At 40.7% G+C, this 23,255-nt stretch overlaps 1 protein-coding gene and 1 non-coding gene across 3 annotated transcripts in view; one reads left to right on the top strand and one right to left on the bottom strand.

The window, feature by feature from the left end:
- sema3h (sema domain, immunoglobulin domain (Ig), short basic domain, secreted, (semaphorin) 3H) overlaps positions 1–16,153 on the bottom strand; it is a 72,043-nt gene extending 55,890 nt beyond the window's left edge. The window contains exon 1 of one of the 2 annotated variants that reach the window (XM_034145197.1): positions 15,717–16,153. In XM_034145197.1, the coding sequence (XP_034001088.1) occupies positions 15,717–15,816 (100 nt within the window). In that variant the 5' untranslated portion in view covers positions 15,817–16,153. The remainder of the gene's footprint in view (positions 1–15,716) is intronic. The other variant, XM_034145195.1, reaches the window with a different exon arrangement.
- Positions 9,938–10,010, top strand: trnar-ccu. Its single transcript has one exon. It is a non-coding gene; the product is annotated as a tRNA-Arg (tRNA).
- Positions 16,154–23,255: the final 7,102 nt, after the last annotated feature.

Raw genomic sequence — 23,255 nt, forward strand, 5'->3', positions numbered from 1 at the left:
CTAGGTAGGAGTGATGTGGAAAAAACGTTTTAATCTACTATGTTTTCTAAAAAAGCAAATATGCTCATTCTGCCCACACACACACACACACACACACACACACACACACACACACACACACACACACACACACACATACACACACACACACACACACACACACACACACACACACACACACACACACACACACACACACACACACGCACACGCACACTTGCAGCACACACACACGCCTGCTGAGTGCAGCCACTCTTATCAGCATCGAGTTGACAGCGGGGTCAACGAGGGTCATGACCTCTGATCCGAGCCAATTGGCCTCTGACTCCTGTCGGTGTGAATCAAAGACGGAAAAGGTTAAGACATAAAAGAACAGAAATTCTAAGACATAATCCTACTGGTATATGCACACACATGCAGACACACACACGCTGAAATGTGTGTGAATGGTTCCTTTATAGCAGTGCATGGAGTCAGCCTGTCCATATTTTCCTCCTTGAGTTCGTTTATTTACTGTTTGTGCATTTATACGTGTGTGTGTGTGTGTGTGTGTGTGTGTGTGTGTGTGTGTGTGTGTGTGTGTGTGTGTGTGTGTGTGTGTGTGTGTGTGTGTGTGTTTGTTAGATATTTTTATCCATGGTGAATATTAGATTAAAGGCTGCTGGTCATGGGAGCTGTGATGGACCTCTATGTGATTAGAGCAAATGTGTGCCGTGTGATACAGCTAAGAACATTCCTACATTGCAACACACACACACACACACACACACACACACACACACACACACACACACACACACACACACACACACACACACACACACACACACACACACACACACACACGGCAATGCACATGTGGACGGGCGTTCTCATTAACACACACACCTGCACACGGGCAAACAGACTTAACTTGCCGTGCAGGTAAATGTTTCTTGCTCGGTGTTAATCTAAAGTAGATGAATGATGCTTTTGTGCTGATCCAGCTGTTTTTCAAATATTGTTCTGATTTTTTGTTTGTTTATTTTACCAGTCATTATGTGTCTCTTAATCACAAGACAGTTCCAGACTAGTCGACTACAACTATTTATATTAAAGCTGATTGAGGCAACTTTCCTCACTTGGATACTCGTGCAGAATGTACAAGAGGAACAGTTCCAGCGAGCTTGTCATTAACACAGATTAGGCCCAGATGAGGTCAATCAGGACTCTTTTAAATCAATGATCAGATCTGTGTGCATTATCGCATTTACTACATGACATGCATTGCAGACTTTAATCAAATGATCAAAAGAATTAAGCTAATAGTATTTGCATGAACAGACAGGCAGCTATAGATCCCAGGAGCCATGGCTGCGCTGTAGACACAGAGTCAGAAGCAGAGCGAATGGGATTAACAGTAGCTGATCTAAAGATTCCTCTTTCGTTTCTTGTTGGGAAGGCAGTACCTGCTAAAGTTGTTTGTCAATATGTCTTTAGTTATGGTCGACAGTTTAATATCAGCTCTCAACCTATATTAGGTTGCAAGTTACCATAGCAACAGTACTAAAAAGGTAAAGCCAGAGATTCTCACATGATAGTTATCGGCTTTGGGGAAGCCACAAATATCCGATACTCACGGACAAATGTGCCATCCTTTTAGGTCTGTAGTGCTTCCAAATATCACAGCTCAAAGCTTTGATGCTCTGGTGCTAATATTGGTATGTTTGTCAAAGTATCTGTCTGTTTGAAATAAGATTTCATGCCTATTCGGGATGTGTTGGGAAATCAAGATTTATATTTTGACAAATCATTAAATACAAATAAAAGACATGAATCATTGAATAAAATGCTGCTTAGAAATAATCAGTGGTTTGTCTGTGTCCTTCTCTGAGCTCCTCAAGTCTTTTTGTAATGATGCTGGAGATGCCTGCAGGCTTTGAGCTCAAGTGGGACTGTGAAGGTGAGACTGGCAGCCGAGGTGCAGGGAGGTCACGGCAACAAAAAATCAGATAGAACCACTCTGATAGGTATCCATTATGCAAACAGTGAGCGTCAGCACTGCTTTCCATGCTGGCAGCGCAACACATCAAGGCTGAGATGACAACCTGCACAATGATGGACAGGTAGGAAGTTCGCTAATCTGGTTAGCATGTATGCAGGGCCGGATTATTCCTGAGTCCCTGACAGTTGCAAGTTGGAGGGAGGAAACGTTCCCAACAAAAGGCAGGACTTGCAACACATCGAGTATCACAACTGTATGTAAACAAAGTAATAGGTCTGTGAGTGCAAACCAGCAAAGTGAAATACGAGTGACATAATAGATACAAATGAAAAAGAAGATGATAAAATAAGTTTCTTTTTCAATGGTTATCGCACTGATAGGAATCCAATTTAGTTATTTTCCTGGTGTTTTACAGCATTTCCTCCACTTATCATTCATCTATCCAATTATTCCCTCAGAGCCTACAGCTTCCTCCATGTGAGTGTGTTGGTAAGCTACACACGAGTGTATTTTGTTTCTGATGTCTGTTTGTGTGTCTGTCTTTGTCCGTCTGTTCATCTACTCGCCGAGCCGCAGGGAACTTTAGTTGTCTGGTGCAACGTTCCCAGGGGGAGGACTTTGTTGGCTGCGCCACCAGAGGGAGGTGATGGTGGCGGGGGCGGGGAAACCGGGGCACATTTCCTGTGGAAATGGGGTTATCACTTCACCAATTACTGGTGCAATTACAGCGGGGGGCCTGCAGAAGCATGGGAACAAAGCCCATAGGCACACAGATGGGCACTTATGTGGAGACATGCACACAAAATCATTTCTAACACACATGTGCACGTGCAGTGACAAAAATCTCCCTCTGTATTTCTCTGTTACGTCAAGATCACATCGCACTGCATTTATATCTTTACAAATGGTCACTATGTTAGATCAGGTGTTCTTGGTGCCTTAAAGTGGACCTATCATGCTATATTATAATAATATAGTGTAGGACCATACCTATATAAGGCATATTTATATATTTTTTTCAAAATACCAAACAGATCATGCATTTTAGCCATGCCTCATTTTGCTCAATTTGCATTTTTTTACCCCTGTTTTTGCAAGGGCTGATTCTGTACCAGCACCATCTACTGGCCTGGCATATGTACTACAGCGTCTCCAGCGCTTTCGAACGGCAATGGCCGTGGCTGTCTCCTCCTGATTGGTGGAGTTGGCCCAATAGCCGTAGCGCCACTGTCCTGACGTCAGGACAGTGTTCAAATCTGGATCAGTTTTTATCAGATCCGTTGCAGCCCCTTTTTTAGAGATTTGGGTATGGAGGAACATAGAGAGGGTTGTGCTTTCTGACACTTGGTGAGTTCCCTGGAACACCGGGGACACATATTCATGTATAAAAGACGTACAAAAGTGCATTTTGCATGATAGGTCCCCTTTAAATAATACCACAATTTGTCGTGTCAGAAAGGGAAACAGGCAAGAAAGTCAGATTTCAAGAATCAGTAACAAACAACACAGGGTAAAATACCAATATATCATGCTCAATTCAATTCTCATATTACTCCTGATGCACCTAGCCTTCAGATTGTACCAGCATCAGGATGACACATTGTAGTCTTATTCATTTTTAAAAACTGTACAATGTATTCTCTGATCCAGTGGTGCCACTGGTGTTTCAACAGGTTAGGCCAAGTTTGCTAACGCATGATTATTGCAATATACAGGTTCAGTCTGTACGAAAAGTCAAGCGCATCTCCATCTTCGCCTTGACTCATGTACATCTGTGGAATGTGCTGTTCTATCACCTCTTTTTTCATTTTGTTACGTGTGTGTGGTTTAAGTGAGTGTGTCGCTCCTTTGACGTCATTTTAAATGCTTTTCAAATAAATGATTTCATCTACATTAACATTTTGCTGGGACTTAGCACCGCTGCTATGACTCCATCCTAGGGGAAAGACTAATTCTCAAGTAAATTCTTCTTCCTGTTCCACATGGGCTCAAATCATACATACACATGCACACGACAGAAACATTATACCCAAACACACAGTTGCAGTACGTCTGGACTGTGTCACAGAGAGACCAGACCCACGTGGACAGCTTGACCTTTGACCTCAGTGCGTATGATTATTCATCATCATCAGACTGCTCGGCCCAGCTCGCCCTGCTGCTGCACACACACATTACAGTCCATTCACTGTTTGCTTTCTATCTTCTACATCTTTATTTATCCAGAGAAGGTTCACTGAGAACACCCATTGTTTTCTCTGCTGCACATTCACACAGTTACATGGTGGAGCGGCCCAGTGCTGAAGAGTGTTGGGGGTCAAATGCTTTGCTCATGGCTAGACGGTTAGGGTTAGTTAACAGACGTTTCTCATTGGAAGTTTTATAATAAGTTACTTTTTCTCACACAAATAGTCGGAATGGAATAAGTTATAAATGATTGATTCCTTATCCTAATGAAAAAAAAAACAGAAAAGACTGCAGATGATCCCAGTTACTGTTGTGTCTCTTACTAGCACTGAACCCATGGTTTAATTCTTAACCTGAGGGAATCTCAACTTTAGTGGGTGCGTTTTCATTTGACAAAAACACTTATATGTTCCTTAGGTAGGAATACTTGTTGCACTATAGATAAACCTTCAACAAACAATAACAAAACAAAACCATGACATTTGAGCTATAAATGTACCTAAATAAGAACTGCATCATGCTGGTGAGGCTGAGATTAGAAATGTATGAAGTTGACTTATCCCAAGTGGAAACAGTCACGCTCAGTGGCTTGGACTGAAGACCGATATTCAAGAAAATCACTACTCTGTTCCCCGGCATACTAATCAGTACTCTGTGCCGCAACATTAATAGCATGAATAGAACTACCTAGGAGTTAAGTTGACACCGTGGTAGAGATTCAGAATGAAAAACCACTGCAGTCTTTAAATTGTCTGTGGCTTCCACTTCTTGGCCTAACATCAAAGCATGTAAGACATTCGGTATGCTTCGTGGCCGTTTGCCTTGGCGAATGGGCCATAATCCAATCTCTACATCTTATAAATGGCAGCCCATAAACAAAATGCTGTCCTGTGACGCTTATGGATGTCTACAGTGAGTTCAGATTTATACATATTATCAGCTTTCAATGTCAAATGTATGACAAATCCCTGCTTTAAAGCCTGGCCAGACGATAACACCACTATCTGTAGCAGTACATCCTCTGTATTTTCTGATAAGACTTGGATCTATTTAAACAGGAAGAGGAAGCCTGACTTCCGACCCTTTGTGGCACTTGTCTGATGTTTCCATCACTGACAAAACAGACAGAAACCACAAGAATCTGATTCTCAATTCTTGTGGTTTCATATTGTTTACGCAGCCATGGGAATGTCAGATCGCTAACACCAAGGATTAAAAATATCGGTGGTTTTAGTCACAAAGCTTCCCAGTAAAAGAAGTTGCTCCTAATGACGAAATTCTAAGAAATGTCTTAGAAATAATGATGTCCTACTGTTGGGACTGGATCCTGGTAAAGATACACGTTTTTCACAAATGATATTAGCCCATCAGAGAGAGCCTTAGGTGGAAGACTATTAGGACAAAGAAGGAGGACTTTAAAGAGGCTTAGAGTTTCTTAAGCAGAGGTTTATGTAGGTCTATATGCCAACCAATGAAATTGATTCCAGCAGAGCTATTTTTCCACTGTTATTATCAAATAGATTAGGTATTAAAATGACCAGGATGGTACAAGTAGGAACAGGAAGAGCAAACATTTTGTAGACTCATTTAAAAGTACTGCTCACAGCTTCAAATCATTAGCTAGGATATCTTGGTAGATTGTTTGTGAATACAAACCAGATGTTTTGTGCCGTGGGCATGCAGCACTAATCTAAGGATTGACTGGGGTCTATGTGCTACCACTTGATTTAAAGTCATCTTAGACTTCATGAACTGAATTGATCACATTCTTCACAAACCTACTAGGAAAACTCACAGCTTAATATTTCCTTTAGGAATGAACCTCTGGGATGGACACGCCCCTCACATCCTGCGTGTCCAGCCTGCCCTCGTCTGCAGCTAATGAGGTGAAGTGCTGGTTAGAGTAAGCGCTGTTGATCCTGTCTACTGCTGGCTTTCAGCTGGCCAACGAGTCAAGTGTGTCTTTGTGGATTACATTCCCTCAAGCAGCTCAAATGAAAGGAATGCACTGCAGTGAGAAATATACGTCTGCACTGAAAAGAGAAACAACCTAAGACATCCAGATCAGGGTCAATACACTTTATCCAGCCAATACAACCTAAAGGATTCATTTATTTTGCCTTAGCTCATAGTAAGTCCCCTGGCCACTTGTGCACCACACCTTACTAATAGAGTAAGAAGTTTGCTGACGCACAGTATGAGTCACAGGAAAGGTGAGAAACTCGTAAAAGGCCTCAATTATTGACAGCAAATTAATACTTTAGGGAAATAGAAGAAATATGAAGCTTGTGTTTTTTTTTGTTGCTTAATTGCAGGCTTCAGGCTAAAGATAGCCCCTGATATGAACACCAGTAACCTCTTGAGGGTACATTTACCACATGTCCACTGTTGTCAGGGGCTGTTGTTGCCAAAGCAAGAGTGTAATTAGACTCCTTTACTGTCTCTGTCCAGAGAGGAGAAAACCCTCAAACTCAAAGACCCTTAATTAGGGTTTTTTATGTCATTCTAACGAAAAGTAATAGTTATCAGGCTTCAAATACTTTGTGTTTTTTGAACTGCGGGATGAGCAAAAAGCCGCCGTTTGACTTCAATAGTGACAAGTAATGGTAGCGCCACCTTTGGGGAATGCCTCCATTAAAATGTATGATAGTGAATAGCCTGATCTGTGCCAGATAACAGACCCATTGAAATCCGCAGCTCAGCAACATCCCCAGCCCTGAGCCTGGAAAGCACTGGCCTAGATAGAAACACATCTGAAAGAATAATGAATAATGAAATATCTCTTGATTTTTAACTTCCTTCTAAAGGCTTTTGGGCTTTATTAGTACACAGAGAGGAGAGGAAGGTGATGCTGGGCCAAGTGGAAGAACCAGGACTCAACTCTCAACTTCAACGCCACAAAGAAAGTTAGAAATACATAAAGAATCAAACAAAACCAGGGCTTATTATATCCGGTATAGTTGCCTATCTGTTACTTAAGATTATAGTTTCCTTAGAAAGCAGAATTCTTAGACGACAAAAAAAAAACAAGCTTTTAGAATCAGTCTATCCTGTAGAAAACGTGTCCTTGCCACTTTAAAAAAACTAGAAAGAAAATGGCCTGTGAAGTCTCAACTGATCACAATAGCTTTTTAAAGTAATTTCACCAATGCCAAAACGCATGTGTGTTAACAGTTCATTCGCAATGTGAAGTGTCACTTTACAGTTGATTACTTGCTTAAGTTGTTACAGTTTGCATTCCTTGTGGAAGAATTGTTTTTCCTTGGGAAGAGAAAACCAGACAGGTATTTATTTGTATCGCCTGTATCTCTGAGTTGGATCTTCAACAAAAGAAACAAAGATATATTTCAAGGCTTAAGGGTAGGTCAAGCTATAATGTGTTACAATTCTAAGGAATTCCACACTGAGCTAAGGAGTTAGTGAGAACAGAAGACTTTCAAGCAATAAAACATATGATGAGGTTGATATGTTTGACGTGGCTTTTCCACAAATTCATCAAAACAGCTGAAATGTTTAAATACTATGAGCAAATGTATATCCAATCCCCTGTGCCGTGAAGGGGATTTCAAATGACCCCCCAAATCATTTGAATCTGTTGTAGATATCAGAAGACGGCTGCTGTTTTGTGTGTCTGTAGACTACGCCCTCCTACTTTATTAAAAACAGAAAGCTCATCTTGGATTCGTATGAAAGCATTCGTCCATGGCCCCTTCAAATTCCTCAACGGTTTTGTCGCTGAGGATAACTAGGCAACAAATGGGCTTTAATCATAAAGTCACAAAATAAATAAAAAATAGGATAGTTAGTAATTGAAGATATATTAAAATTGAGATGCACACTTTACACTCTCTGAGGAAATCTAAATATAATTGTATGAACATGCACACTGATGGACACTGATGAACTAATCTTACTGTTTAGTATAACCAAGCGATTTGCATGCTAATAGCTTGAATATAAAAAAGGACTCATTTGCATTTACATTACAAATTGGGCATTTCTCCAGGAAGACACTGGGGGAAACAGCAGTATAAGTTTTAACGTCTGAATCCCAACCATCCCAAGTAATCAGCCGTAAAGAGGTCAAAGGTCAGAGCCAATGCCTCGTTTTAAACAAGAGAGACTCATAGGATTCGATTCAAATCATCTCCAGTCAGTGAATTACATTCAAATGCGTACAGCAAAACAATTCGCGACGTGATTGCTGTATGAATAAAACATGAGTGTCTCCGTGTGGGAAAATAGATTCACAATGACGTACAGTAATAACCCCCTAAATCTCCTCTGAGGCATCTATGGAGCTTTACAATGACTCTTTATATTCTCATGTGACAGTTATGTGTTTGAAAGTAGCTGCAGGTGTAGCTGTGACAGCTTAGGGTGTTGTGTGTGTGTATACACATGTTCCATAAATGTGGGTTTGAGTACTTGCTTCTCTGTTTAGTGCGTGCCTTTTGAATGCTGCTTCTGTTTTTGTTCAGATATTCAGTTCCTCTGTGTGTGTTATTGAATATGGTGTGTCCAATGTGATTAGTTCAATAGTAATGTGCATGTCTTTGCTAACGGTTTGCAGGAAAATGTCCCTTTTATTGTGTGTGTGTGTGTGTGTGTGTGTGTGTGTGTGTGTGTGTGTGTGTGTGTGTGTGTGTGTGTGTGTGTGTGTGTGTGTGTGTGTGTGTGTGTGTGTGTGTGTGTGTGTGTGTGTGTGTGTGTGTGTGGTGCACAGAGACAATATCTCTAACTGCCATCTATAATCAAGAAAATGACACTACCTTCCACTGAATGGCTGGGATAATGGACTCATTACACACAAGTTAGTGTGTGTGTGCGAGTGTGTGTGTGGCCGTGTGTGTGCGACATGAAGTTTGAGTGCATAACTGGGATAATTTAGTCATTAAGAGAAAAATAGGGGGGGTTTAGGAGGTAATCAGGCATGTATTTAAGTATTTAAAGCTGTTTTTTTCCCAGACACATGAAGCTGTCTGGTCAGTCGGTCTGATTACACTCCACCAATCAGAACAAATCTCTCAGACAGCGAAAGGGCCGCTCTCTCTCCGGACTAACAGCTCTGAATGCCTGGCTCTGATGGCAGTAGCATCTCCATCTCTTTTATACTTAGTAAATGAAATGATTGCACTTCAAATGTTATGTTAAGACATGAATACATGATTTGATGGATTTTATTTAAACTACGACTTTGCAAAGCTGCTGTCAATTTTGTTATTTCATTTTGCACTCATGCAGATATTTCTAAAATGTAATGCAGCAGAGAGCGGAATATCCTGAGTTTAAATTCCTTGTTTTGGTAAAAGTCGAGGAACACTAGATGCTAGCCTTGCCTGCCATTCGATAGCCTCTTTAGTTAGACCCTGGTAAACGCCCCCTAACTCCACGACCCCTGTTTTGATTGTAGTCCCATACTCAAACGGAGATACTTTAGAAGATCCTCCCCATGGAGCCACAGAAGACATTATAGCTCTTTTCCCCAGGCCAAGACAAGACAACTGATGTCATGTATGACATCTTTTGGAATGTCAGTAATTTAATTGTGGTGAAAGATAAACACAGCTTATACTAGTTTAGAAATTACAACTTCCCGATGTTTTCTAAATTTGCAGTATCCTCCTACTCTCTGTGTTTCTCTTAATTTGTTTTTGTTGTCTCTCCGTTTCTTCCCTAGCAGCATCAGGGCCCTTTGTTGCTTTTTTGAAAGCAGATGTTTGTCCCATGATGCTGCTCTAATATAAACTCACGACTTGATTTGAAGCCCCAGTGGCCTAATGGATAAGGCACTGGCCTCCTAAGCCAGGGATTGTGGGTTCAAGTCCCATCTGGGGTGATTGACAGCTGATATTTAACTCCATAATGTCAGAGATTTACACATATCCACTGAGTTAGTATTGAGTGCTGCCAAAACTCCAACACTCAATACTATGCCAGATGCCTGCACATCCTGTGTAGACACAAGGCTCATCTCAATTGAATATTTCACCACCTCCTTTCCCTCACTCGCGTCCCTTCCTTGCGTCTTAGCTCCGCCTCCGTAAGACGCGAGCGAGAGACATGAGGAAGAGACGCGCGAGGAGTCCTCAGGTATTAATTGGGATGTCCTCGTTCACTCCAGCGTCACCATAAACAACGCTTTTTACTTCTGGTGCGCGCAGTTTTATCACCCGTCACTGGACTTCACACATAAATCCCTTCAAACCTGGGATTTAGTTTCTCATTGAAATGATTTCGTCCATCTCTTCCATTCATCTCTTTTATTATAGTTTTCTATGTATTATTTTCGGTCCTGTATTTGTTTTTCCAGGTATAACATTTCATTGAAGTTATCATTATAATCATAACAATATATAATAATTGATGGATTCATTTCCTTATGGTATTTGAGCTTGTTTCAGGTCAGCTTTTGTATTGGATGTTGTTATTTAATTTGTCCTACAGAAGAGAGACACAAATCACTAACATATGTATTAGATATGCTTCCCCTATTTGTATACATCCTAAATGTTTGACGTTCTGTGGGTCTACCACACATGCATCAAAACCACAAGTAAGAACTGTAAGTTATTGTTTTATAATCAAAACATTATCATTGAATTTGTAAGTATATTTCACACACTTTAATGTTTTTATAGAGTATGATCTCCTCATTCGTTTAAGATATTTAATATATTTTACTCTTAATGAAGCACTTTAAACATTTAATGACTCTGATCCTCCTTTAACGGTAAGATCAGCTGCAGTGAGCAGAGGCTGTGAAGGTGGGGGCGGGGCTTTTATACGCGAGTAGTGAAAACACTTCCGCGTAGTCTGCTCTCGTGTATCCTCGCTTTCGTCTCCTCTGGAAGCCTCCTCCCTGACCCCTCCTCGACTCCTCCGTGTGCATTTCAGCAATGGGGACGTCCTTCAACATGGCGTGTCTTGATCGATTTCCGGGTCAAGTCCCGGAGGAGGGGGAGAGAGGAGTCGAGGAGGGACATTGAGATGAACCTACAGACTGAGCACCATCCGCTCTGCTAACATACTTACTCTACGCCCCTTGTAGAGTAGACACAGGTGGCCTATAACCCAGGGTAATTGTTTGTTAGGGGCTTTCTGACTAACTAACATGTTTAAATCTGTGTGTGTAGTCACTCTGCATAGTTAACCGGTCTGGATATCACAAAGATTGTTGGGTTGTCTGGCTCTCTTTGTGTTACCTGACTAAAGGCCCTAACACACCAATCCGATTATCTGACGTCGGCCAATTTTGAGCCGTAAGTGAGTGTCTGTCAAACTGTTTTCTGCACCGTCAGCACTTTTCGGCCCTGTCCAACGAGTGATGGAGCCTAAGCGAAGCAGTGTAACGGACATGAGAAAAAACAAATATATGAATTTTCATTTTAATGTCATCTAATTTTCATGGATATGTTCACACTAGAGAATGAATGAAGCATGGACGTGAGTGAGAGGGTGTCAAAGTGGTCGGCAAGCTCGGCTTAGTTTAATGGTAGTATAGTAACAGTTTGTTTTTATGACAACTTCCTCTGCCAGAGTTGTTTACTCTCTGCAGGCGTAGAGTTTGCACTGAGTCTTTGTTGACATAACTTGTCAATTTAGTCTGTCAAAAGCCCCAGTGGCCCAATGGATAAGGCACAGGCCTCCTAAGCCAGGGATTGTGGGTTCTAGTACCATCTGGGGTGATTGGCAGCCAATATGCAGAAATGTACTCATGGCACATTTCTACTTCAATATATTCTTCTTCCAATATAGTTGGAAAACTGAAATACATACTTCCTTGTAACTCCAAAAAACAAAGCTTTACACAATGCAGTCTTTGCAGGTGCATCACAGCATATCTTGGCGTGTTACCAGCTGCTGTTGATGGATGGATTGTGACGTTGTTGGTCACAGGCAGCTTCCTATCGTTTTCTGATTTTTACCAACAAGTTTCTTTTAGATTTTTCCAGATGTGAGCAGCCTCTCCATCTGTTGGGCTTTGCATTCTGGGACATTAGCGGAATCAATAAGAATTACAAAGTGAATATAGTCTGCATACAGACATCTGACTAAGTGAGTATCAAATCTGTCCATTCCAGAGTGAATTCAGTTCATACCTAAAGCCCTGTTAGACTAAGAAAGCAGCGCAGACTTGGGACAGCTTCAGTCTTATGTTTCAACCGTAACGACTGAAAGGAATATAGTTTACAAGTGCTGGCAGGTGAAACGTAACCATGTCAAAAAAGCATAATTTTCAGCTTGATGGATTTCAGACGTTCTACAGTGTGGTTTTAAACATGCTTTAAAAGCAGAGTGGCCAGAGCAGCCGGTACAGGAAATCTAAATGTGAAAATCAGCAACATTTTGCTAAACAGTCTTTTTTTTGCCAGCAGAATTTTACAGAGCACAATTTTCGTCCAATCATGCATTCATTGACCAGTTTTACAGAATCGTTGCAGGAATTAGAGTAAAGCAACACTATTACAGTGATGTGACAAATGAACATCCTTGTTTGCTAAATATGCAGATTTACTAATGTGTTTCTGCCGTTTGTACAGTGGTTGTCAGCTATGCATTCAACAGATCAAGGAACATCCTAATGAGTGTCTCTGAACTGCCAAACAACCGCCGAGTCAAAGTGTTTAAGTTGAGCTGAAATCCTTCGGTAATTACAGCGATTCCCCGACAAAAATCTCCTCCCTCTTTCTGAGGAAAACCTCCGGAGAGATGGGAAGGGAAATGACCACAGCATGGAGCTCCCACAGAGAGAGAGGGAGAGCGCGCACACACACACACACACACACACACACACACACAGGCATGATGGTGAACAGAATCACTGCACACATCATCACATCACACATTTCTTTTTGTTCTCTTCCCAGGCTGAGGTGGGCAGAGATCCTGGAACCTAAAACTGCTCAATTGAAGCTCACACACTTCATACACCCCACACACACACACATGCTGACAAACACAATATGCAGCTACTTCAGCAGCTCTTCACATTTCTCATTCAGACTTCATTAGAGCTACATTCCCACCTGGGTGAATGCAACAAGGTTTCCCTCTCTCTGTACTTTCTAGGTCACGGTTGGTCGACTTCATCCTTATCACATCCACTTCACAGACCCTTTGTGTTTTTTTTGGCGTATGAAAGAACGTGTAATCAGTTGCTTTCTTATTCTACGGTGTCCTCTGGTAAACATGATTAAAGGGACACGAGTTCATCTCCCCGTAACTAAAGGCCAGGATACCTTAAAGCAGCTTTTCATTTGAAGGCGATTTGCTTCAAATATGGCTGAGAGGGCAAAAGATTGAACCCCAAATCCTTTTTTAATTAGAAGATGCAGACCTTTGCTTTCTCATGACTTTTGACGGACACGTTTGTTATAGCCAAACATCCAAACACTCAACGTGGGTCAATGTGTTTGAACCCCATCCTGCTTGGAGGAGTAGATGCTTCAGGACATCTCAGAGCGCTTCAGAAACGTGTTCAATCTTCAGTTTATTCTCCAGTGACGATAACCACACCCCACTGCTGCACCAACAAGGTCAAAAACAAAGGCAAACAACTAATAGATGATTGTGGGGCACGGCTGAACACTTAAGAGGTCCTGTTGTTTCTATTCAACCATGCATAAACTACTGACTCTGCTTCTGTTAAACAGCGACATGTTGATTAAACAACATGTGTTTATGCAACGTGCTGCACAGAGGCAACTAACAAGTGCATGAAGATAAAGACATTGAGGAAAAGAAGATACAATACAGTACATCAGAATACCGATGCACAATCCACAATGCTGAATACAAAGCTGAAGTTTTGTATTTTAGTCAAAAAATAAATATGGCTTTCTTTTCCCGCTCTGTTGCGTCTGCAGGTTTCTGCAGCAACCTCTGCATGGATTTCTCTGCGGTTGACGGATCGGCCTGAGGCCAAGAGATAATTAATTTGGTTGTGATCAGGATCTGGGACTTCTGCCATCAGATAATTATTTCTTTGTTAGCCATTACTGAAACTAACAGACATAGACACTCGATTTGAAATCCTGAGGGAGCGTCTGCCTTGTCAATGAATGAGTCGCCATGTCTTTGGGTGTGAGGCTTAATTGCTCAATTGATTCAAAGATGTTGATTTGACTCCAATAGAAAATGTAATGTGTATCTTAATTAGATTCAAATGGCCTCCTATCTGCATAGATGTTGTAATTGATATTTCAAAGACACTACATTTAAAGGTGGGGTATGTCATTTTGGAGAAACCAGCTTTTGAGTGCGCTAGAATTTGAAAATACACAACCTTCAGACTTCCTTACAGAGCCCCTCCTCCAACACACACGAACGCGCACATGACCAATGAGGGCACGAGATAAGTTTGTGCACAGATGGAAGGCTGACAGGCAGGTAGGCCATCCAGTTATTTTAGCCGGGCCGGCTCAGATGATTGGTCGTACTTTTTACAGTACCACAGCTTCCACAGATGATATTTTTGTATGTATTTTTTGTCAAAGCATTTAATGTATTCATTGCTATCGGGATGTTAAGAGCATTCCATGGAATATAACAAAAAGTGTTTCTGAAGTGAATTACCTACCCCACCTTTAAGATCTTTAAATAAGATCACAGATTACATTTTCATACTTTGGTTCATTATGTCTATCAGTAAATTGAAGTTTTGTTAAACAGCACGAGAAACTAAAAGTCAGGCGATTAAAACCCCGTGATAAATGTAGAGAGATAATATGTAGATAGTAAAGCTTTAATACAAGCTGTCCTTTGTAAACATCCACCTCAGATTATAGCCTGACTCACTATTGAACTTTAAGGCACTCTACTTTCTGTAAGTGTGTTTGTACACAGTTTTGCTGTGTAATCATAGAGAAAAAGCAACATTTCAGTTTATTTAGGCTACAATTACAGTGGTTTTGGATCATCTGGTTACAGTATTTGCTTGTTTCCAACCTGTTTGACTTGTTTTTTGTCGCAATGTAACCATATACCCAGATCTGAGGAATGTCAAATGTTATCATACCTGAAAGAAATGGGCATAACTCTGAGATCAGACCTATTGGAATAAGCTAAAACTGTGCTGTAAGGTGTCTTATATACCTGACAGCTGCCATAACTGTGCTGTGGTAACCAATTGAAATGACAAAGATGTCATTTAGGGGGGAAAACTCAGTTTCTAACACTGCAAGTGTGTTGGAGAGTCAAAATAAGTAGTTCAATTATTCATGTCACTTCTGAAGACCAGGCTTTTACAGCGAAACTTGAGTACTGGAGATAGATGAATGTAATGCAGGTGATTGATAGGATAGAGGAAGTTAGAGAGTGTGGGAAAGAACCAAAACAAATAGAGGGACAGAAGGGCAGCGGTATCATTTCTGCTCAAGATATCGCATGACAGTTAGTGGGCGAGAATCCAACATGAAAGAGAGACACGTGAAACATAAGAAGGTGTGTGAAACCTGTCACCTGCATGGTGTGTGTTTGGAAAATGAGAGCGGGACAGATTAAGTAAGAGTGAAGAATGATGGCAACAAAAAAAGTGTCTTACCGGAGTGGGTGAACTGCAGTCTTGGTTGAGATGCCCTCCATGCACCCGTAAAGGAAGCCCCGAGGTGGGCGAGCAGCACCGCTGTCACCAACCGATACATCCTCCTCCTCACACACACAAACAAACGCACACTGAGTCCAAGTGCTGAAAGTGTCAGTCAAAATCTCACTGTTGCATTCAACACACTCTTTATCCAAAGTGTTGCACTGTAAGAAAAAGGTCCAAAGATGCTGAATCCAAACGCGCTTGAGTAAGTCCAGATCCTAAAAATGATTCAACAGCAGCACTCACACTTCACCATCTGTGTGTTTGTGTGCTTATATTCTTTGAGTGTGTGTGTGTGAGCTTCAGAGATGGAGGGGAAATGTATTCCAAGACAAAACTAAGTCGTCTCTCCGCTGCCTCCTCGCAGCTTGACAGCTCTCTTCTGTTCTGTCTCTCGTCCCAGCTCCTCTCTGCGTGTGACTGCTCTCTCTCTCTCTCTCTCTCTCTCTCTCCCTCTCTCTCTCTCTGGAAGGCGGAGGGAGCAAGATCGCAGATCCTTGTGGCCACCCTGCAGACACACAGATGCAGGCACACACCCCTATTCACTGCTCCAGTAAAACCTAGTTAGAGTGGACATGAGAAAGACTAATGCTCTCACTCCCTCTCTTTAACAGTTTTTCTCTTGTTCCCGTACTCTCACTCACTCATTTTCTTTGCTATCATTTATTTGTTTCTTTATAATATTTAACTCTTGAGCTTTGGTTTCAGACAGAGGGTGAAAAGAGGTGCTGCAGGAGAAAAACATGTCACAGTAGAACATAATAGGAACCTGAAGATGAGCGTAGTAGGGCTCCTTTAAGATGTTCAAACATGCAGATCCGAGTTGAGGTGCCCAACAGCAAAAGCTCTGCACGGATCATTCCAGAAGTGTTGCCATGAAGAAGCCAGTAGGCTCTTGCCTCAGGACCTCAGAGCAGGTTGGGGAAAGAGACTCAAGTGAAACTGGGGCCAAGCAATGAAGAGCGTTAAAAGTAATGAGTCAAATCATGAAATCGATTCTAAAACAAACATTCTCCTGAATATTCTCAGTACCAAAGTCTCTCGATGAGTCTCTTTCCTCCTCCTCCTCCTCCTCCTCCTCATTATTATGTTTCTTCGTTTCTACTCCCGACCCAGATGCAATAATTAAAGCCCATGCCTCTGTTCTCGCTCTGTTGTTGTCATTAGATAGCTGCTCGCTGGGCTACGGCAGCAGTGACTGCATTTTTCACCAGCTTCAAGTTCAATCACGGGCTAACAGGGACAATTTATTCATTCTCCGGGATAAATAATGAATTTAGGTTGCCTGCAAATGAACAAGTATAGACTATCTCCAAGGATTTCTGAATCGTAAATGATTTATTCTCCACACTTGTTTGCAATTGTATAATTAGTGAAGATTATTTTTTGAATATGACCCAGCAGTTTAACATTACAATTAGAAGTTCTGTAATGCGTTGTTTACACAGCCGTATACAGCTTTGAATTGGATATGGGCATATCTGCTCAGACCTGCTGGATAATGAAATTACTATTTAACAGAAGAAGAGGAAGAGGTCCCTTCCTGGTTCTCCTCCAATGGTGCCCTGCTAGAGTGACCCCTAATGAAGCTTCATGTTGATTAATACATGAGATGTTTGTGCAGCTCAGTATCATTCCCTAAAGATGAAAACATTTTTGCTCAGTTTTAAGAGCAACAAATATACATTTATTATTGTTATCAGTAAGTAGTTATATTCTCTGCTGTCTACCGCTCATTGTTGTAATGTCTCTATTGTGGCCCAAATCACCTGTCAATCAAACATTTGTGCAATGAACCTATCCACCACTGTTGTAATTATTATTTGACAGCTTTACTTATGCATTTGTATGATTACGTTCCTTATGATCAATGACTAGCAAGACAACAACTTTGCTAAGACAGCCAAATAGCAAGAAATAGCGAGCTTGCAAATATTACATACGAGCATGTTACGAGATAAATAACTTACATAATGGCAAGATCTTATATACATTTAAATTATTTGGTAACATGAGTCACCAATCCTGTGCGACAGATGATATTCAACAGAAAGTCCTACAAAAAGCTGTGTGTTTGAAACTGCAAATATAGAGGCTGAGTTACCAATGTGTTAATCCAGTCGGTGGTAAAACACTTGCAAAGTGCACACTTAAACTATTTCAAAAATACAGAATAAGAGAACTAAAATTGTTAAGGTTGAGATCTTCAAATTAGGGAAAACCTGAATAGTAAAGTTGTGTAAAGGTTAAAAGTGTAAAAATAGGTTCTGATATTTTGAAATGGCACTATTGCAATATCAAAGCAGGAAACAGCGGACGCTGCAGTCATCATTTGAACATGTGAGAGTCAGTGAGTCACTATGAGTCGCTGCTGCTTGTTGCATGTTTTATAATCATGTGGTTGCTAGTAACAAGAAACTGCAATCATCTCATAAAGCTTTCATTTGACCTGTTAGCCGTGTACTAAAAAGCCAACCCTAAAAAAGATCACGAGCCACTTAAGAGCACTACCTCAGATGCAGATTCTTCTTTGGTGGTGGGATATATGGCCAACAAAACAAAAGAGTTGTTCTTACTGCTTAAATCTCCCTGTGCATCACATCGCTAAGAAAGATGGAAAAGACAGGCTTTTAGCACAGTGTAGTCGGTTTAAAATCTCCAAATGACACTTCTCACTTTAAACTGTCGCCAGAAAGCTGGCTAACATGGACATCCTAAATTCTCGAGTCATGGAGACAGGATAATTACAACCTCTTTACCAACTTTTCCTGATCAGTCAGCTTGTTAATCACAACTAATGAACTCCTAACAACGGTGAACAAAAAGCCTCTGATTTCTCTGACAAGGGACGCGAATTTGTTAAATTAGCGTAGGGGCTCTGGTCTCATTACTGGCCTCAGATCTCACCGCTTCTATTCTTTACAAGCCACAGAGACACAAACACACGTCCATTTACTCATGGACATTGCCACATTCCCTGTGTTTCCTGGGTTGAGTGAGAATGCATCATTTAATGAGCGCTCTTTGTCTTCTTCTCCTTCGATCTTGTTGTCCTTTATGTTGAGTTTCACCAGGCTGATATGAACCCTAATGTCATCAATTCACAGTGTATATGATATGATGGATGATGCAAATGGAAAAGAGAAGAAAAAGCATCAATTAGGCTGTTAGAAATATGACTGAAGGTTGTCATGTTGTGCATTTGTGCCAACCAGTGCAATCACAGTGGTGGTTGGAAAACAGTATTGGGTTGGTTATCACAATGGTACAAATCTATAGTAACAGAAGAAAAAGAGGCAACCAACAGAAAATTGTTTAACATAAGATTCAAACAAGAACAAGAAAACTTAAAAAAAATAATGATTACTAAATTTCAAATATATTTAAATCTTTCAGAATCCCCTGACCAAATAAACATTCAAAAGTAAACACAAGTACATTAAAAACACGAGTGAACCAACTTAATCACATTTGACCCAACTTTGTGACTTTGTGAATGATGCAATCCAACTACGTCACCTATCACAGACTTTAATATGTTAAAACTAAATGTAGCTAATTTATATATCTATTAACTGCAAGTAAAACATTTTACATAAGTCTACAGACCATTTTTTAGAACTTACTACTATGAAACTATTAACCTAACCAGAACATTTTGGGTTTATAGCAGAACAGAAAAAGCAAACATGTTGATCAATTCTCTCCCCTACACTACACAGGTTTAATTAGAGACGAGAGGGAGAGCAATTTGCTGTCTTCTTTTCAGACAGCAATGAAGAAACAACTAAAGGCTTATTTGTTCTTAAACATTTTTACCATGTGTAATTAAGAGATAGTTTACAGCACATACATAACAAGTACTTAATGATAAGTACATTGTTAAGCTAGGTCATAGGCCTCTGTGAGACTAAGGGCTACTGTACCAGTTAGCTAGTAGCCTAACATGGTTGTTTAAACTTTTATTATTTCATATATTTAATGTCATTGTGAGACAATTGCATAGTTAGAGAGGGCATACATCTGTCATAAAAGGATGGGAGTAACACAATCTTACCAAATGTGGCTGTGGACCGTCGCAATGTGCTTCTCTACCTGAATTAAGCTGCAGTGCGTGGTGATATTAGGAGTTTCTGCTCCGCACAGGTGAGGCTGTGCTGCCATCTTACGTTTCTTCGCGCCACTTACCTGATTGCGAGATCTCTCGTCTCGTCGACTTCCCGTCAGAATGTGCTTGAGAGTAAACTTCTAACGAGACTTGATTAGTGTATTGTATTTTTTGCTCAATTTGGAAATCTTTCTTCACGCTGTGAGTGAGCAAAACAGGTCAGGACAGCAAAAGTAACTTAAGAAGAGAAACAACTTGTTATAAATACATTAAAGATGTAATTACAGCGTTATTTCACTAGAGGTCAGTGTGTGATAGGGGCATTTTGTTTGCCGAGGAGAGGGGAAATTGTTAGGCTACATTAAATGTGGTTCCGAGTATGTTTGACATTTTAAAATGAATATTTTATTTTGCTGGCTTCTTACTTGCTGTGAATCACACAGGCCAAAACTTGTATTTCAAGAGAGACTTTGCTTCATTACAAGGGTGGTGAGAAAATTAAATAATAAGTGAGATGTTTATAAAGGAGAATTAAGCAATAACCAAAATTACTATTTATCATAGACTGTATATATAAAGCTATGTATACGGTTTCATATTTCTGTTCCATTTGAATCACTACATATCAAATAATTGACAGGACACAAGCACACAAATGGTTTTCCATTAAGATTGTCCTTCTAAAAGAAGGTTGCTATACATTCTTACTATGTCTTTTTTAAAGCATGCACCCAATTGATACTAATGTGTTTAAAGGTCTCAGTGACGAGTCTTAATCTCTAAAATTATTTACATTTTCTGTGGTAGGCCTATGCCTTTTGTAATTTTATCATAGAGAAAAAAAAAAAAAATACTGTTGTAGCATGGCCTTACATAGTCAAGTATAGTTGATGCCTTTGCATTTTATTCTAATCAAGTTTAATCCCAAGGAATTGTTCGGATTTAAATTCTTCAGCATATGTGATGAATTTTATGACAGGGTGGAGTCGGTGTTTTGGAGGGAGCGGGTCTGCCCGTCCTGCGCGCTCCCGCCGTGGTGTGTTGGAACCATGGATGTTGGAACCTTTTGTGCGGGGGCGCGGCTGACGGGAGCGCGACTGGTGCTAAACGGTAGGCAGTGGGGAATGAACCTACAATCCAATATGAACATCTGTATTGTGGTTGAGTAATCACAGTAAGTCTGAAAAGTTGAATAATACATGAATTCTGCGGTCAACTGTGGGAAACACAAATCAGTCTTTTCTTAGGTTAAATGTGTCATTGGGACTATAAACTTGTCCCACCGGAGGAACAGAAATAAATGGGTCACACAGGGCGTTGTGTTTCGGTGCGGACTGTCTAAAAATAAAACTTTGGGAAGCAATTTAGGTGGGTGTGCATGACTCACAGTCACGGGGTAATCCTTGTCATAGCCTTGCTTCAAAGTCTTAACAAAAAACACACCTCAGAGCAGCCAGACCTACCAGTTCAAAGTCATCCCCAAAGATCGTCTACGAAAAATAAAATGAATTTTCATCAGTAGTAGAAACAGGCATTTCTTTCATCATTTTTCAATAATGCAGCAGCATACATGATCACAGTGACAGGAAATCTTAGGGGTCATCCCAATTTCTCTCTGTAACTGGCTCTACATATGTGGGTCTCACTCAATCATGTTGAACCCTATGTTAAATTAGATCAATTCATGACAGGGTGGAATTGTCCTCAACATGTCATAACAACCTTAAGCTGATAGCTAAAATAGAAAAAAAAACATGTAAACTATTTACAGTTATTTGTGTATATTTGCTGTCCTTGTCTTACCTGTTTTGTCTATTTCAGTTAGTGTAAATTGAGCAACAAAAAAAAAGGTGTCCTTATTTGTTTTTTGAGCGAGAACATGTTATATGTTCTTAATATGATAAGACAGCTCTAATATTCATTGTTTAACTTATTGGGATAAAATCCCCTGCTGTGAGAATGCATTGTCCCCCTGAGGTTAGTGGAATAGTTACAAGTGTGTGGTGCCTTGGAAAAGCGGCAGAGTGAGAGATCTGTCTATCTGACACACTGCTGTCTGTTTAAGTGCAGATGATAGGCTCTTGTGTAGGCCCGCCTCCTCTCCCCTCTCTCTCCCTACCATTGGACGGCCTATTCATCTGCCTCTCATCCCATTGGACAACTCGGGTCGGTGATGAGCTCATATTGGTTTAAAATAGTTGGGCTTGCGAAGGGCTAAAAATAGACTGGTATATAAAGCCGGCTGTTGAGCTCCAATGCGTGCTACTCCTCCTCTCCAGCCGGCAGCCGCAGGAGAGGAAGGGAGAGAGGGGGAGACGCTGAGAGAAACTGGGAACAGCGTCGTCTCCCTCAGCGGCTTCCCTCCAGCTCATTCCTCTACAAGTGTTGCACCAGAGGCACTGAGGCAGCGTGTCTTACATGATGCCCGGCCACCAGTTTTGGGTGGAGCAGGCAGTGACGGACTTCCTTCCTTCCCCTTTGACTGTGGTTTCGCTCTGAATGTCTCTCCAGAGAGCCACAGTCACTTCCCTCGCATAGACTCTGTTAATAAGTGATGAATAACCAACCATAATACTAAAGCTGAGATTGAGGTGAACCACTGTGGCTCCAACAAGTTGCCTCTTGTGTTAAATAAGTGTCTATTCAAAGCCCAGTAATGTGTCAGCCAGTCAACATGGTTGTGCATTATGTGGCAGTTGTGTACCATTAACCAGAAAGAGATGTATATAGCATCATGTAGCATCTGTTAATATCATGTATGACACCATTTGGGTGTAGCCTTGTTAGAGTGAAGCAATGTGAATAACAGCAGTTGTATTCATGATGATATTCAAGTTGCTAATGAAAACACTGAAATGCAGCAGTTTAATGTAAACTAAGAACATTTAGTCAAACTGTCTTTAAGTAGCCCACACATTTTTATGTAGCCTACTTGTACTCTTTGAACTTTTTTACTGCCACTCCAATGGCGAAAAGATCTGTAGCCTTCTTTTTACTCCACCACTTTATCCAAAAGCTATGGTTACTAATATAGATTCGTTTTTTATATTCTTCCTGTCCAGTGAATGCTATTGATCTCCAAATGTGTAGATTAAACATTTAATTTTGTTCCTATCAAATTATCTTTTTCTTAGTATTTTCTCCTTCTACATACTTTTTCCATCATGCTTGCTATTATGTCTTTGGAAAGAGACAGAGAGAAATATTGGAACAGCCTCAGCAGCTGCTATTTGGGCAAAAAAGAGTTTTCTCTGGAGGACAAATGCCCTATTTTTCGCTACAAAGCAATCCAGCAAATGTACTCTTTGAATCTCATTGAAGTTAACACAAAAAAATGTGATATGTGCTGCACATGAGGCTAAATATATATGTTTCTATACTAAAAG

This window comes from Trematomus bernacchii, unplaced genomic scaffold (assembly GCF_902827165.1).
Source record: "Trematomus bernacchii unplaced genomic scaffold, fTreBer1.1, whole genome shotgun sequence".
In the NCBI taxonomy this organism is placed as follows: domain Eukaryota; kingdom Metazoa; phylum Chordata; class Actinopteri; order Perciformes; family Nototheniidae; genus Trematomus; species Trematomus bernacchii.